Source organism: Diorhabda sublineata, chromosome 3 (assembly GCF_026230105.1).
Source record: "Diorhabda sublineata isolate icDioSubl1.1 chromosome 3, icDioSubl1.1, whole genome shotgun sequence".
NCBI lineage: Eukaryota > Metazoa > Arthropoda > Insecta > Coleoptera > Chrysomelidae > Diorhabda > Diorhabda sublineata.
In genome coordinates, this window is record NC_079476.1 from 1915198 (window position 1) to 1932533 (window position 17336).

At 32.8% G+C, this 17336-nt stretch overlaps 1 protein-coding gene across 1 annotated transcript in view; it reads right to left on the minus strand.

Annotated features, from left to right (window-relative positions):
* The window catches only part of LOC130441239 (kin of IRRE-like protein 2), a 649517-nt gene that overhangs the window by 83945 nt on the left and 548236 nt on the right, over nt 1-17336 (minus strand). Inside the window, exon 7 of the mRNA XM_056774824.1 lies at nt 2827-3114. Within this exon, the coding sequence (XP_056630802.1) occupies nt 2827-3114 (288 nt within the window). The remainder of the gene's footprint in view (nt 1-2826; nt 3115-17336) is intronic.

The following is a 17336-nucleotide window of genomic DNA, read 5'->3' on the forward strand; positions in this document are numbered from 1 at the left end:
TGGGGTACGTGTGGTGCGACTCAATTTGGGCGTACTACAAAAGAAGGCTGCTAGATATTTACTCGAACTAAACAGCAGGAATTTCTTTAAAAGATTAAATATTCTGATTTTCTCTTCCTTGTTCATCTTTGAATCTTCTCCAATATTCACTTCGAAACCGGAGCAGACCTTTACCTACCTACTACGCGTTCAGAATTAGTTAAGTGCTCAATATTTTACAATGCAAAAAAATGCACAATCACTTGGCGATTGAAATCAAATCCATATCATCTTTTTCCGCATTTCGCTATAATTTTAAGGTATATTTAGTGGAAAGTTCCTTTTATTTTCTTTTATTTGTTTTATCTTCATTCATCAATCAATTTCGCTATGGCCACTATTTTAGAAATGAATAAAAGTTTTTCCTAGGTTAAGAATTATTTATATTTGTGTACATAATCTATGTAAGTTCTCAAATTTTCTCACGTATTGAATACAGTTTCTCCAGTCCTCAACGGTAACATTTTTAACTTCCGTCTTTATAAACTCGATAACACCTGTACATTAGACTTTAATTTATGTCCTAATAACTCGATTGAATGGAGAATACAATAATATGGTATAAGCCGAATTACTTCTTTGACCTGCGTCTTTTATATTTTGGTCGCGAAATATTCCTCTAAAAAATTACAACTTTCTACAATTTCTAGCAATCGTTGAACATTATGATGTTGATTGATTCATTTTGGAACCAAAAACAGATATTCTGATTTCTATCCTTCTCACCACGCATGTAGAACTGTTGTCTTCATTAGACGCAGTTTTCTTGTACCATTTTTCTGAACTATAATCTCATCCTTCACTCGGTGTTGCTGGTCTAGGTAGATTATCGTTTAGTTTTTTGATCTAGTTGTATTTATTCTATTCTGAGTTATTGCAAGAGCTTTTACTTCATTAAAACTTGCCTTTTGTCTGTTATCTATATAGATCAAAATGAATTGCTGTTTGTTAGTCTAGCCAAACCTCGAGACCGATTTGGCTAGCTTTGGTCTTGAATTATTTGTGGAAGTCCAAAGAAGGTTTAAATGGAGAATAAATATGCAAATGCTCGGAATTAAATAATAAAAATAATTTTATTTTCCCTTGATGTCTTGTAATGAATTAAATTTCTGAACGCAACCATAATATTTGACATTTGACAACCAATTAAAGTGTGGATTCATCTTCCATGTCCTCAGACATAGAGTTCATTCTTCTATCTTTGTGAGTGATAATCATCGCTACGTGCACAACTCTCCTTACTTTGATCACATTACAGACTCAAAGGAGGAGCTTATTCAGCGAAGATGTCGAAGATCTCAATGCGAATGTTCAGAATTTTCTTCTGGAACAGTTCTTCAAATCAGTCGACAACCAGGATGACCTAGTCAACTATTCCACGGAGTTTTTAAATTCACTGGAATTGAGTGTATTACCATCTCAAAATTTGCACTTAAAAGTCATATTGTTGCGTAACATCAATCAACGTCGTCTGTGTCATAGAATGAGACTTGCTGTGAAAACGGTGATCAATAACGTCATTGAGGCAACAATTGTGAAGGGAAAATACAAAGGAGAGGATGTCTTGGTCCCTTGTATACCGATGATTCCAACGGATTCACTATTCTAAAATTTTCGGTACGTCTGGTCTTTGCGATAACCGTAAATAAATCGCAAGGCCAGGTTCCCTGTTTCGCGCATAGCGCGTCGAAAAACCGTCATTTTTGTTTATTCACGCATCACAAAACAAAACAAAGAAAATAGTTTATCAGAAAGCTTTAAATTGATAACAGACTGTGTGTGTCCATCAAAATTAAATTGAAACCTTATAAATAGCCAGTATTTCAGAAAAACAAGGTTTTGAAAATGAGAAAATAATCATGTGTGATTAATCGAAAAATAATAGAACTTCATTCATACCGAGAATTTTTCTATTTTTTTTAATAAAAACATCATTTTATACAAAAGTAAAGTTTTTTTTTATCGATTCAGGCAATTTAAAGTCTGCCGGGTCAGCTAGTTTCGGATGAAAAACCCTAAAGAGTGAAAATGATAATGGCTCGAAATGAACTGACACAGACAAAGGTGTTAGGACCGATTATAATTCGACCAAATTGAGATCTGGTATAAATAGAAGAGTGCAGTCTATTCTATTTTATCTCATATATTAATTGGAGGCTAGACACTTTAGTTTAAGTAAAAATTCTTAGGTTGAGATCTATTTGACATAAATTCCGAAGTTGGTGTATAATTTGAAGATTCACTTATGCAAAAAAATTAAAAAAAAAAGTGTTGAAGACTATTCATATGACTGAAATATCACTATATATGAAATATACCAACATTTGAAAATAAAATGAAGATTTTGTTCCATTTCCAAATAAATTTAAATGTTTGGAATAGGATGATATAATTTTTTCTCGGAAATTCTGTTTGTGTATGGATCTGAGTAGAAATAATCTACGTATATGAAGGGATACTGTTCCTTCAATGAGCACCTTTAGACAATATAAATGAAAAACAGTGGAAGACGCGAGCCACCTTTTTCTCGCGTTCTGTAATCGCCATAGATCATTGGATATCATGCACCAGGAAACCGGTACGAAACGAAGTGAAGTGACAGCAGGCGAGAGGATAGAAGCCAACCATCCACACTCTCGCAATCCCGTTCTCTGTAGCCTACTTAACAATCTGGGTTAGGCTCTAAACATCAGGGGTAAAAATAAAGCGAACAAATAAGTTTTCTTTGTAATAAATAATCTTGCTTCATGAGAGTAAACAAATGAAAATCGTCGAGCTTTTCCTTACCATGAACTTGAAGAATGATAGGCTCACTTATTTCTGTTCTTTCTTCTCCTTTAATTATGTTAGTAACTTTGCATCGATATTCACCTTGGAAATCATAAGTTACATTACTTATGTAGAGTTTGGCATCTCTGCCTCTTTCTATAACACTTTCCGAAGGAGTTGGTCTCTTTTGGATCCATTGGTAAGTCGGGGGAGGATTCCCTTCGCCTAAACATTCGAAACTTGCCGAAGAAAAGAGAGTGGCTGTTTTAACACGTTCTCTTCCTATACTTATAATTTTTGGAGGATCTGAAACAGAAAAATGATACATGAAGATGCAACCATCTCATTTTATTGAAGCCTTTTTATAGTTCAACTAATTTTAAGATATTCACTTCTAAGAACTATTTTGTATTTTTAGTTTGTTGGGACTGAGGATTTTGTAGGGAAATAAAATGAAATAGAATTTGCTAACGAAAAGTAGGAAGATATAGTATACAGAAGGTTCAATGAAGGACATACGGTAACAAAAATTTTATTCAATTGTAAACGGCAAACATCAAGTTTGATAGATCAGGTTTATTCATCATAATGTAGCTGATGTTTTTGTTTGAAGAAATTGTTGAATCTTTCAGAAGGTTTTCCTGTTTGTTCTAAGCATTTCAACGTCTAAATATCGCTCGTATATACAGGGTGTTTCAAAACGTTCGCATGCAAGTAATATCACGGCATTAAACGAAAAAATCGATTAAGAATCACCAAACATCACATGGCTATAACGCATAGATTAATCGCAAATTAACAATAAGGTTTAGCCAATCAAAGCTCGTGGAACGTTTAAATTCCTCCCTATCGAGCGGTTGAGAGAGCTAAAAAACTATTTAGCTGCTGCCGCATTTTTGAACTTTGCGTTATAGACATGTGATTGTTTGATGATTTTTGATCGATTTTTTTCACTTAATGCAGTGATATAACTAGCATGCGAACGTTTCAAGCAAAATATTAATTAAAATAGTTTAGATTAAAATTCATTGACTCTTTAAATCCGTTTGCCCAATTCGCTTTTCCAATTTTAGAAAGATCATTGCACACCTATCCATGTAGGAACACGTAGCACGATCTTTACTCACCTACTTCACGTTCAGAATTCAGTTGAGGGCTCAATACTTTACAATGGAAAATAAATGCACAATCATTTGCCAATTGAAAACAAATATGTAACATCTTTTCCAGCATTTCGCAATAATTTGAAGGTATATTTACTGGAAAGTGTTTTTTACTCTGTAAACAACTAACCGTCTAGTTAATTCTCACATGTACATTTTCAAAGTTGATTTTGTGAATAATAAGTACAACGCTGTTATACAGGGTCTTTGTTTAGTTGAGAAATGGTTTACCCGCCGAATTAATTTTTGATCAATCGATTTTTTAAAAATGTTCGATTAAATGTGAAGAAGTTTCTTGAATATTTATAGGTATTCGAAAAATTTGATTGTGGCTCCTTTATAACGAATATTAGCATATTTACATGTCGGACGCGCGTTTCGATAACCAAGTTATCGTCTCCAGTGACTGAAGTTTACCTTCGAAGCGGTTAGGTTAGGTTAGAAGTGTTGGTGTAAACCGTGGGTTCAGTATGAATATCACCAACGGTTCCATAAATTCCAACTTAATTCCTAGGGAAAACGTCTATTTATTGGGATTCACTTCGAGCTTGAATTTTTCACAGTAGGATTTTGGAATCTCAAGGTTTTTTTTGCAGCTTTATTTGATACTTTGCACATAAGGCGATATCATTGGCGAACAAAAGGATATGAATATTTCATTTTTTATCCAAAGCGTCTCTTTTGGCTCCATGATTTTGAAAGTAGGTTCCCAAATCTAAGAGTAAATTTGTTAATGACATCTTCCAAATGTCTACAATGTAACATTTCCATTTCTGACAGTTACGCGTTAATAAAAAGAAATTGAATACCATCGATGAAATCTGTACACGGTATATAACATTCAATAAGTTGATGTAATTTTTTATAAATAAATGAAAAGGAAAAATTTCACATAATTTTTGAGCATATTGCGCTTTATCTACATCGTGAAACATTCTGCTCGTACGTGAAATACGAAATTTTCTATTTACACTAGCACATGTTACTTGCTATCCCTGCAGTACATAAACTCTGCACTTTAGATGATATTAGTTGCCATACATTTTTAGATGTGAGACCCTGGAGATGTTTTAAATTTTAAATGGTTTATAGTAGGTTTGAAATATATCAATTCATTTCAGTTTTTGTTACAAATATACTGCAATTATTATGAAAAATTTTGGAAAGAATTTGATTAATAATATTTGGATAATACTAATAAATAAATACAATAAATTGATAACAGAAATATTGGAAACCTGTTTATATTTGATTCTATTTTATGGCTGGTAGCTTCAAGAGATTCTAGAACTTTGATATATTCTCAATAGTCTGTGAGTATTTGCTTGATTAACGGTCTTAGATTTGAATAATCTTCATGTATAATAACCTTCCCCCAAAGTTATAATGAAAAACAAGGAAAAATTACTCTGGAAACATCAAATTAGTCAATTCGAGGTGTTATGATCAGTCGTTTAAGATGACCAAGTACATATCAGCAGTTTTTATTGGTTTTGTGTTAAACCTAACTAAAAAATTGTTAGCATATGTTTCTACTTAAACCAGTAGTGATCTGCGAACAATCGTATTCAAATTTACACAGTACTTTAATTTAAAACATCAATTTAATCGTCTAAATGTCTCTAAATGCAAGGTTGATTGATGAAAAATCAATAATGAAGTGCAGATTTTTATTTCTTTTTGTAACATTTATAAAAAATTCTACCTTAAAAAAAGTACAGTAGTATCACCCTGTATTACCATATTTGTTTCTGCCACGGTTCTAGTGACATTTTTTCAAATTCCACTCAAATTTTATATTCATTTATTCAATTATTCCTAATTTTCATATAAGAAGAACAATTTCTGTTATTGGATAAATTTGGAGGAAAAAAATGAGTGGTAATAAAATATTATTTGTTACGTGGAACAGTCGAGGAAACAAGGAAACCGTTATTTCATTTTCTCCTGACAATGCTTCTGTCCACGGAATTATTATTCAAGTGATTCTACAATCTTAAGAGTTGCTACCTATGATGACAAACTCTAAGAAAGTCATTTACTGTAACTATTCCAGCAATTATTGGTAAAATCCGTATGCAATATTTCAAATGAAACATTACTATGAAGATGCTATCTGCAAGGTGGGTGCCGCGTTTGCCTAATGCTGATCACAAGCTCGCTCGAATTGAAAATTTGGGATCACTAATCTATAATTATACAGGATGTTCCACGATGACTTAAAACTATCTGTATATGGCAAAATACTCATTAAAATCATAAACTATCATGAACTTGTGTGTGAAAATATGTTGAAAATAACTTTTTCATTGAAAAGCGACTAGCAATCTTGGATCTCACACGAGTGTATCTGATCACAAAAAGTAACATTTATGAATGCATCCTTATCCACATTATGAGTTGAATAACATCGTATTAATACTGACACTGACACTGTTTACTTTACTTTCAGTCTCTGAAGATGATAACTTGGTTATCGAAACGAGCGTCAGACAGTGTGATTGTAAGTGTTGGTGTAGTCGTAGTGAAAAGAGTGTGTTCAGTACTTATTTTGGCAATATTATAAAATCTAGTACCTGATAAGTCTGCGTTTCTTAAGTGACAATTGACACACCATAAAACCATAATCATTTAGATTTTGATAACTAATTTTTTTGATAATTTATTGGTATAAAGGAGAGTGATAACAAATTTGAAAACATATTTTAATATCCACTGTTTCGAGTGCCGCTAATAATTAAAATCAATGAATTCAAAATAAGTCATCAGACAACGATGTTTTCTTATAGTTCGGAATTTACAAAAAAACTTCCAGCCTTGTAAATCAACTCTAATTGAAATTTCAAAATAGCTAAAGCTGAATCTCGGCACGGGATGTATGCAGAGGTCCCAGTTTGAAAACTCACTGCATAAAAGATGTACGTACACCTTTATGAACTATTTGGTCCAGTACAGAATGTTCAGATTTGCTCTTAATATGTCCCATAATCAGATAAAATAATAAATATTGATTAACTTTAGCGTATTCAAAAATAAGATGCATAATTGTAGAGATGATGGAACTATAAAAAGTTTTATACCGGACAAAAATCAAAATAAAATCAATTCTTTTCTTTTGAGAATTTTCTAATGTATAATATCTATTTTATCGCTGTCAGTGCGACATTTAAAGGTGTAGAAGAAACTGTTGTCTATCTAATAAACATATATACTAACTCTGAAAGTTGATTAATCGTTGATGCTCTATCACATTTTAGATGAATCAGATCTGCAATAAGATATCCTTGAATGAGCTAATTTGTCACTTTAGCTTGAACACTTCAACGATATTCGACTTTTCTATGAGTTTAAAGTTGCTGGTTACTCATCGATGACATAGTCTGCAATTTCTTCATATTCCCATGCATCGGGCACTAGACGATGACTCTTGGACAAAATATGAAATATATAACGACTGATCTACCCCATCCAACCCGGAGAAACAAACAATAACAATAATCCAGACATATGGCAAGACAAATAGGACAAATCAGACACTGGACGCAAATCATACGCGATCTCAAAATAATTAGAAAATCACCACCGATATTGTTGGAGGTTGATTCAACTCATTACAGGACATGAACGATTATAACAGACGTTTTAATCAAAGAGACACTAAAGGCAAATGCTACAACTTTAACGAGATTGAAGACCTTAATTATTTAATTAATAAGAGACAAACCGCTAGATATATGTTGACAAAAAGACATGACATACCCCCCAAGAATTATCGATATAACTAACACATAAAAATATTTTTCTCAGAAAAGGAACAGGGTCTTATTTTCCCGATTTTTGGGATGCTAGAATGGGAGCCGTTGACAGTTGTTTCTAAAGCTATTGGATGGAAATGCCCAAAAGTAGTTGGGCCGGATCCGGATTTGCCTACAGCTGTATGTAGCGGGGAGAAGAAACCTTTCCTTTCATGTCCTCATTGCACCATTTTCTATAGTCGAAAAATTTCTATGTTTACATACTTACCGATAAAAGAATCGAAATATTGTTTTGCGGCTAACATTAGCTTCACTGTTAATGCTGGAAAACCTCTTTTTATACCTCTTATACTTTCTCCTATAATATTTCTCCTTTTTCGTAAATGTAAAGAGTATGAACTGGTCTATTTGTAGTAGATTATTCTTTTACAGAATTCGCTCAGTTTTTACATACAGGCCTGCACTTTTAAAACGTTCCAACGTAAAGCTATTAACGTAAGTAGAGAGATGAATGTAGATTTGTTGGATACACATAAAGATCACAGCAATCCAATTACTTGTTATTGCGCTTCTGGGAATTCTTCTTGTTTCCATTTTTTTTTTGTGTATAACGTCGAATTCGAGAGTATTGCGAAATTACAATAAATCAATTCAGCTTTTATTTGAAGAGGATTTAAAATGGGAAATTATGAATTATTCAATAGTAACTAACTATAGTTGTTTGAAACAATTAGGGATTTGAACAGAATTCCACCAAATGTATATACACGATTATGGGATTACAGATATATAGTGTTATTGAAATGGAATTCTTAATTTGATTTGATAGTTCCAAGAACTGAATCAATAGTACCATTATCTCTGAAAATAAATATATTACACACGATTGGAAATTTCTTCAAAATTTGTAGTTTTCACATTGATATATCATAATTGTCCACACAAAGAGCAAAATGATATTGTTAACTAATCAACGAATTATGTTGTAAGTTCTAAGTACACTAACACCGTTAATTCTAGATCTAGAAGTTTTTTGTGAAGCTGAAAACCCGTATATTTATCTTCTCTCTCGAAAGACCCATTCAGTGGTTGTTGTTTAGTTTTAGGTTTTTTCGCATAGATCCATGAATCGCTGCCTGTCACAATCTTGAAGCATTGCTATTGAACTTTTTCAGCTTTCCCTTGCACCAATCAACACTAGGTTTTTTTTTAACTATTTTCAAATTATGTGGAGTCCAACGTGAAAAAATCTTCTTGATATCCAAATGTTTATGCAATATTTGATGTATGCGTGAAGAGCTAATGCCCAAAAATGAGACATGACGATGTTTTTTCTGGCACAGCAGCCAATTTTTGGTGACCATCACGAAATTTAGTCTATAGCGAAGTGCTCAGGATGGTGCTTCATCACCAAAAGTCGAAGCGAGCTCTTCGGCACTCTGCTAATGGTTTAATCCACGTCGAAAGTTTGTCCAAAATGAATACTTCGAGTAAACAACTTAAATAGCATTCGTATGACATGACAACTCGAAAAAATTACATTTTTCATGGTTGTAATTAAATTGTGCAGAAAAATTGAGCGTATAATGAATGAAAAATTTTCTTGTCCGAGAGGAAACGATTCTGTGAATCGCCGTATCTCAAATGGTTCTAGAATGTTCCAGAACGCGCTCAGTATTGTGAAGAAAGGATCTCTCAATCCAGGTGAATTATTTTCCGTTTTCTGTTACATTTCCTTCAGATTCTGTGTCAATTTTTTCATTATTTCAACTTCTCCGTAACATCACAACTTGAAAAACATATTATCACTAAATATTTTCAGCTTTAGGTTTCCTTAAGGAATACATGCAGTGGACTACTTTACAATCCAAGTAGAGTAATAAAGTTCAAGTTAAATTTCGATGACGAATATGTGGAACTCTCAAAAATAATTGGATTGGATTGAAAAAAAGATGTGACATTGCTAAATTCATGTTATTCCATCGAATGATAAGCCCATTAGCATTAGACTCGAAAAATATAATCATTCCCAGCTGTGGAAGGCTGTTATACCAGCATTCTTTTTATGGTGATCTTCCCCATAAGTAGAGCTCATAGTTTTTTACGCCAATGTATACCAATTGGGCTCCCAAGCCATTATTTATTATTATTATTTTTTTTAATTGTTTCAACTAACTTACAATAGTCGAGTGAAAGAAGGAAAGAAAGAAAACAATGTGATCTAATAATTTTTCAAGTTTTTGTACCTTTTCTAGTCGATCAAAATTCTTCAAAATCTAGACATTGTAAACTAGAATATTTTGTATCATTAAAAATTATTTTGAAAAAATTATAAATTTAAATTTGTATAAAGTTGTTTTCTTGAAACTTGTTCCATCACAAATTGGAATTTGCAATCTTTCCGCAATCTATTGATAATTATTATGACGAAAATCTACATTAGTAGATAATGATAATTTTTCAATTAATTAATATAAAATTTTCGTGTCACGGTGTTTGTAATTGAACTCCTCCGAAACGGCTTGACCGATTCTCATGAAATTTTATGTGCATATCGGGTAGGTCTAGGAATCAAACAACTTCTATTTTTCATCTCCCTAAATGTTAAGGGTAGTCCACTCCTGATGTTTTTTTATTTTTTAAATAATACAGCATTAAAAAATACATACAACCCTAAATTTTGAACCCTCTACGATCAACACTTATTTTTCCATCGTGATTTTGCCATTTTATCCATAGATCTACAATAGGATTGCAATATTGCAATGGAATAAAATAATTATACTCAGATAAATTCTTGTTTATAATTTCAATTTCCTTTTTGTATCGATCGTAGCAATGACTGTTATACGTATAATTTTGATTTTTCTGTGCGACTCTCATGATAATTTCACTCTAATCGTAAATTTATGATTGAGTTACAGTGTAATAATTATTTATTAATAACTGGAAAGGCAGTTTTTACTATCATGTGAATAAACACGTGTTGTGAACTCCCGCTAACAGCCATTATCGTACCTGTACATATTGTATTTAACATTTCTTGCAAATAATTTCAAATCAAGATAGAGAATAGAAGAGATCAAGAAGAGAAACGCGTAGATTCATAGTGAAGGGACGTAGAGGAGTTGACCAAGAATATCAACAAGTTCTTTGAGCATTTACATCAGATTTATTTCTTGGACTACCAATCGAGTATGAGCCTCATGTAGAATATTAGGCTCTAAGCTCATTCCAAAGTTATTATTGGACTTTTATATGTGGCATATTCTTGCCCAATTAATAGTAAAACTATAAATAGATATTTTTAATGTCTAGACAGCTAAGAAGAATTTTAATTTGAAATATATTCGTTACTTTAATGAAGAATACTTTATTAACCTGAATAAAGCATACTTCCATTGTCTATAAAACGCTTTCGATTATAAGTACATCCCTATACACTTATATTAAGTTAGTTATTTTTATTGAACTAGAAAAATATTTCTTAGATATAATTCATATGGCAGAACAACGTAGTAATAATATTCATATGAATAATAATTATTGAAATACATCAAATGAAAATGTACCCTATTAATTAGTAACAAAATAAGTGTGCCAAACTAAAAGTAAGTCATTTATAGTTGAGTTGGAAGCAAAAATACATTTTGAAACCTCGCTATTGACTTTTGCGGCGGTTTTCCTTTTCCTGGAAAGTTGCAATATGATGATTTGTCATATTCACAACCCTTGTAACAACCGACAGCAAAAAGATAAAATTTTTAGCTCCACATGTTTTAGTCTTGTCAAAAAGGGTATTTTCACAATAATTTTCCTCATTCTACTTTCCATAGATTTTCAATTTGGTCAATTAAATACCAAGAAAGTTTATAGAAATCAAACCTGTTCTATCTCATCAAAAAAATAAAAAATATTGAATTTTTCAAGGGTTTCTAGGTAATGTATATTAGAATTTTTGTGTGCTTGAAATCATTTTCAAAGTTAATTAATGAAGGACTCTGCTAGTTCCTGATGTATACGAGAGGTATTAAGAAAACCGTAAACTTGTGGATATCACGGATTAATTTAGAAAGAATTTTAATAAAATAGTGAATTTTCAATCTACGTCAACCTTTTAATAATTATATTAAAACAATGTTGCCTCTAAAATATTCCTTAATATAACGTGGTATGTCCTGAGTTGAAAAATAATGATTTTATAGAAGGGAAATTGGTTGGAATATTTCATATTAAAATAGAGGTAAGACATTTTCACGGAAATTCAAATAATGTATAATTGAGAGAGATATTAAATAGTTTCAGCTCTTAATAAAAGTTTATAAGGATATTGAGGATTTCTCCCTATAATGAGAAAAATTGCTTCCACAAGGTCATTTGGATTCAAGAAGTGAGCAATCACCGAAAACGAGTAAAACAGACGATAGTAAAATTACATCACTTCTTGAATGTCTGCAGAGTCTTTAAACTTATCTGACTCAAAAGATTAAGTTTTGAGATGAGAAAATCCTTATTTTCCACACCTCACACGAGGATACAACACAATTATTCCAATTTATTTCTAGACAGAGTCTAGAATAGCACAAAGTGCAATTCTCATCGGGTGCTCTAGAGTATCCTAGGAGCACCTAACTGACGATGATAACACGAAGAGTTAGGAGACTATTGACCAAATTCACGATTGGAGTACAACCTAGAAGATCACCAACGCAAAGGAGATCCAGGTATTATTCTTGTTAGATGTGAGGAAGATACCAGAAGACAAGGTAGGTAAAGAATCGCCTGGAACACCAAGGCAAAATATTGGGAGTCATCCCGAACCAAGTATCAACATTCAAGGATATCCGTCCACTGGTACACAACATGAATAAGGCAGTAAGATGACTGGAAGGACTCATGGGAAGATGATATAAACATATACCGCCTCTATATGGTGAGCATAGACTTGAGTTAGAATAAGATTGTTGATGATAGTACCAGTTTATTTGAAGAGTTGAGAACCCACTATAACCTCGAGCTAGTGTAGCTCGTTTACTATACCAGAAAAGACTTCACCGGGAATTCTAAGATGAGAAAACTGACTAGGAATGAAACAAAAACAATAAGAAAGACTGAAGAAATACCACTGATTGCGGGGGTTTCTAATCCTAGAAAATTTTCATAATTTTAAGAGAGGACAGTTTCAACTGAATCGTAATAAAGCTAGGAATATCCTATTACAGAGACTAAGGAAAACATATTTAAGTAGAAATGGAATTTCATATCCTCAAGTCCGCAGCTTCTTCCTCAACTGCCCAGGCTGTCTAGAATGAGAAGTCTCTGAACGAAGATTCTGCTTCAACACATCCTCAATATCTTGGCCGATGACTGATGAAGTGTCGTGCTTAAAACGGAAGCAATCGGAATCAACTGTGCCCTGATATCATTTGAGTCAAATAATAATTGATCTATCCATGCTCACGATTCATCAAGTTGTGTAATTATGAAATATGACGATGAGTTCATCGTCCATTTTCCGAGTTCAGCTTGGAATAATTCGGCAAAACCTTTTCGCCGCTAGGGGGCACTTCCCAATGCATCAGCTCTATTTGAAGCCATAAGTGAGTACAGAGGTAACTACAAATAATAGTAATTTCCTATTTTTTTGCTTTGGACCCCGCATGTTGTATTAGTCTTGCTAATACTGTGCTGACCATCACCGCTTTGTCTCTCAGCTACAAAACCTGCTGTTTGGAGTTAAGAAAAACGTCAATCCTGTCACCTAGGTAGTGAATGTAAGGCTTGGATGTTATTTCCAGCTGCTTTCTACTAGTAATAAGCATTGCTTTACATTTTTATTCAGCCAGTTACGAGCCAACCATGTCCATCCATTGGTTGATCGTGTCGAAGGCAATGTCAAATGCTAAGTAATCTCTTGTAGACGTTTTCCTACGATTATCACGGCAACATCGTCGGCGTGACATGACATTCCACAGTAGCGGAACTAGAACGGAACCTTGAGGTACCCCGTCCAGTGATCCTGGACTCTTTTGGACCGGTATTGGTGTCGTACTTCAATATTCTCAGCGGAGTAGTTTGTCACTGAACTTCTTGATTTGTGATTATAATGTTTTTGGTATTTATATTTCGAATATATCTATAAACCTCAAGATTAATCATATAAATCAGAATTGATAGCTATATCTCTTAAACGTGGCTTGAATTGGATATGCGTGTTTTTTCAAGACATTGATCACCTCCAATAATCCCCCCAGCCTTAATTCTGGGGCTTTCAACGTGACCTGCTACAGTATTTCCAAACTGTTTTAAACTTCTATTCAAAAGCTTAGAAAACATATTAATTTCTAGGAAAAATTTGATGACAACAATTTTTCACGGCTTTAATTTGATTTGATTTAAGTGCTCGAAAATAATATATATACATGCAACTATGTAGAGCGGTCTCAAATATTTGAATGAAAACTGAATGAATACTTTCCCAAATTATGAATAATAATTTGGTGAATGTTGTGGTTAGGTCACTTTATAACTATTTCAGCGATGTTGGATTTTTTTTCAAATAACTTTGTATTTGCTTGGTTCCTAGGAAGTAAAATGTTTGATGCCGCATTGCAGTCTGTTAATTACTGAAATTACTTTTTGTCATCCTTCACCTAACTTTAATAAATACTTCAGGTATGCTTTCCTACGAATTCAATTACATTTTCTGGATTCCAGTGCGTTTATTCGATTCCAATCTGTAGTTTAAAATAGCAGGTAATTTAATTGACGGTTATTCGTTTCATCCTCTCGACAAAGACATATTCCACATTCCACTTAATTGTTGGGGATGTCAAAAGTTCTTTTTGATATAACGATTTTTTCCAATAAATCACAAATGGAACGTTGCCTAATTTCAATACAAATTATATTCAAACTAGACCATTCATCGTTTCACCCTCGTTAAAGGGAGTAATTGAAAATAAAAGTCATTCCATCATATTTTTCGGATCATAGGAATGTTTGTTGAACAATTTGAACTTTGTTCCAATTTTACTACGAAGTAAACCAATCAGTATGAAAATAAAGCTGGCATACGTCGAAAACTGGGCAAAATATTTTGGAATGAGATTATTACCGTTGTCGTAAGAACAATAGATGAAATTTCGTGTGATTGTTATTTATTAATACGAGAAATGTTGCAAAAATATACTGTTTAGTTTACTTGGTATCCCAAAAATTTTGACAGGACGATATGACCGAAAAAGAGCAAGAAATCTCGACTGTTCAGGATAAAGACTTTGTGGTAGAATTACAACTTATAAATTTTGTCCCAGTCTGCCAATCTGGACCGTTGTTGGAATGGTTATTGGAAGCGTTTAATTGATATTTTCTGCGCAATCTCCTGCTATGCACGGTTCTGGTGACAGTACTTGGAGTATAAAGTAGACCGTCCAGGAAACGGTTCACAAACAATTCCTTAATCGGTTGGAGCATGAATTGTTATCATACCAAGGTCTATCTATGTGATGAATTCCTATATGGAAGAGCTGAGGAGAATGAAATTCCTTGAGTCGTTAGATTAGATCAGCTAGTGCATTGAGGCTGTAAGTCAACCATCTATTATTTAGTCCAGACTGTTTATCAGTCAGGTAGCAAAATGAACTGACTCTCTGGGGCTCACTTCTTCTGATTTCAAAAAGTGCGATTGAATGGTAGTAGCAGTAAGAGTATTAGTAACTCTCCTTAGCTCCCGTTTGCTTTATTAAAGGATCATTTGGGTCCAGTTAGTGGAATTTTCAGATTTGGAGGTTCAATCCATATTTCTAATCCCCCTCCATTTTTCCCTTTTGTTGTGATCACCACTTTATGTGAAACCTTTAAAGGTTTGTAGTCCTACAAAGGAAGTTTTCCTGCTTGTCCATCCTTATATTAGCTACAACTCAATATTGGAGTCAAGTGCTTGGGTTGCTGCTCTTTTTTTTGAATGACTTACATACCCGCCTGGAAAATAGAAGATTCTGACTTATTTTCCCATCAACATTTAGAATAGTTTGATGGTTACCCAATAGATGAAGCTACCCACCATTTGTGAGTTATGTGGATGAGTGTCTCCAACACAATTTGGGTGACGCTGTCTTCTAAGAGAAGAACAAAGCAAGCATTGCCTGCGTTTTTTTAGAAGAGGAGACTGATTACCCCGAATACAATTTTTGGTCTCTATGTTTTCCTCAAATTAGTTGAAGAAACTCAAATAAATCTTTCAAAATTCTAATTTTCGAATTTTATATAAATGATATTAAAAAATAGACATTGCTAGTATATGTAGATATACAGTTTATCAAGTTGAACATTTTCGTGTCAACTTGAGATAAATGACGAATTTCAAGATTTCTCGTGAGAATGATATAGATGACGGCTGTGACTGTCGTACATTCACAGTTAAACTAACTTATTCACTTCACAAACATCTGGCTTCATAATTAGTTGAATTAAAGTTTCTAGAAATACTTGTGTGATGTGCGCTGCTGGAACTGTTACACTATTTTGCAGGCTTCATCAAGAATTATTTTAGGAAAAAATAATGAAAATGTTTATGATAAATCTAATCTAAAATAATTTTCATTTCAAGTACTGAAAACTCTATTTGTTTCAACGTATTTAGTCACAGTGAGTGGTCAAAAATGTGAAAACATATATTTCTGTCCTTTTCTAACGCATAAGGACTTCTCAAAATTCATGGATTTGTCTAGAAAGTTCTGAAATGTGTTGAAATATTCTAATCGATTTAGAATTTTGTATAAACTTCTAGTAAGTTCCAAAATAAATGTAATTCATTATGATCGACTAGGAATGTTCGAGAATTTTTAATAAACTTCTATAATAATCTGGAGAAATCTAGAAATTTCTAGAATTATCTAGAAAGTTCCAAAATGAGTGAAGTTTATCATGATCCATTCAGAATGTTTCAGAACGTTGACAGGAATTTCCCAAATGATCTGGAAGGTTCCAAAATGAGTGCAATTTAATATGATCGATAAGGAATAGTTCGAGAAAATTCAATAAACTTCTAGAATAATTCAGAGAAATCTAGAAATTTCTAATATCATTTAGAAAATTCCAAAATGAGTGAAGTTTATGATCTTCTATTTAAAATGTTCGAGAACGTTCTAGAAATTTTCCGAATGATCTGGAAAGTTCCAAAATCAGCTCAATTCATTATCATCGATTAGGAATAGTTCGAGAATGTTTAATAAACTTCTAGAATAAACTAGAGAAATCTAGAAATTTCTAGAATCACCTAGAAAGTTACAAAATGAGTGGAGTTGATCACGATCTATTTAGAACGTTCTAGAACGTACTTGAAATTTTCCGAATAATCTGGTGAGTTCCAAAATGAGTGAAATTTATCATGATTCACTCAGAATGTTTCAGAACATTTTAGGAATTTCTCGAACGATCTGGATAGTTCGAGAATGTTCAGTAAATTAGAACAATCTGGAGAAATCTAGAAATTTCTAGAATTATCTAGAAAGTTCCAATAACAATAAAGTGTATTATGATCCATTTAGAATGTTCGAGAACATTCTAGCAATTTCCAGAATGATCTGGACATAATCAATGAAATTTA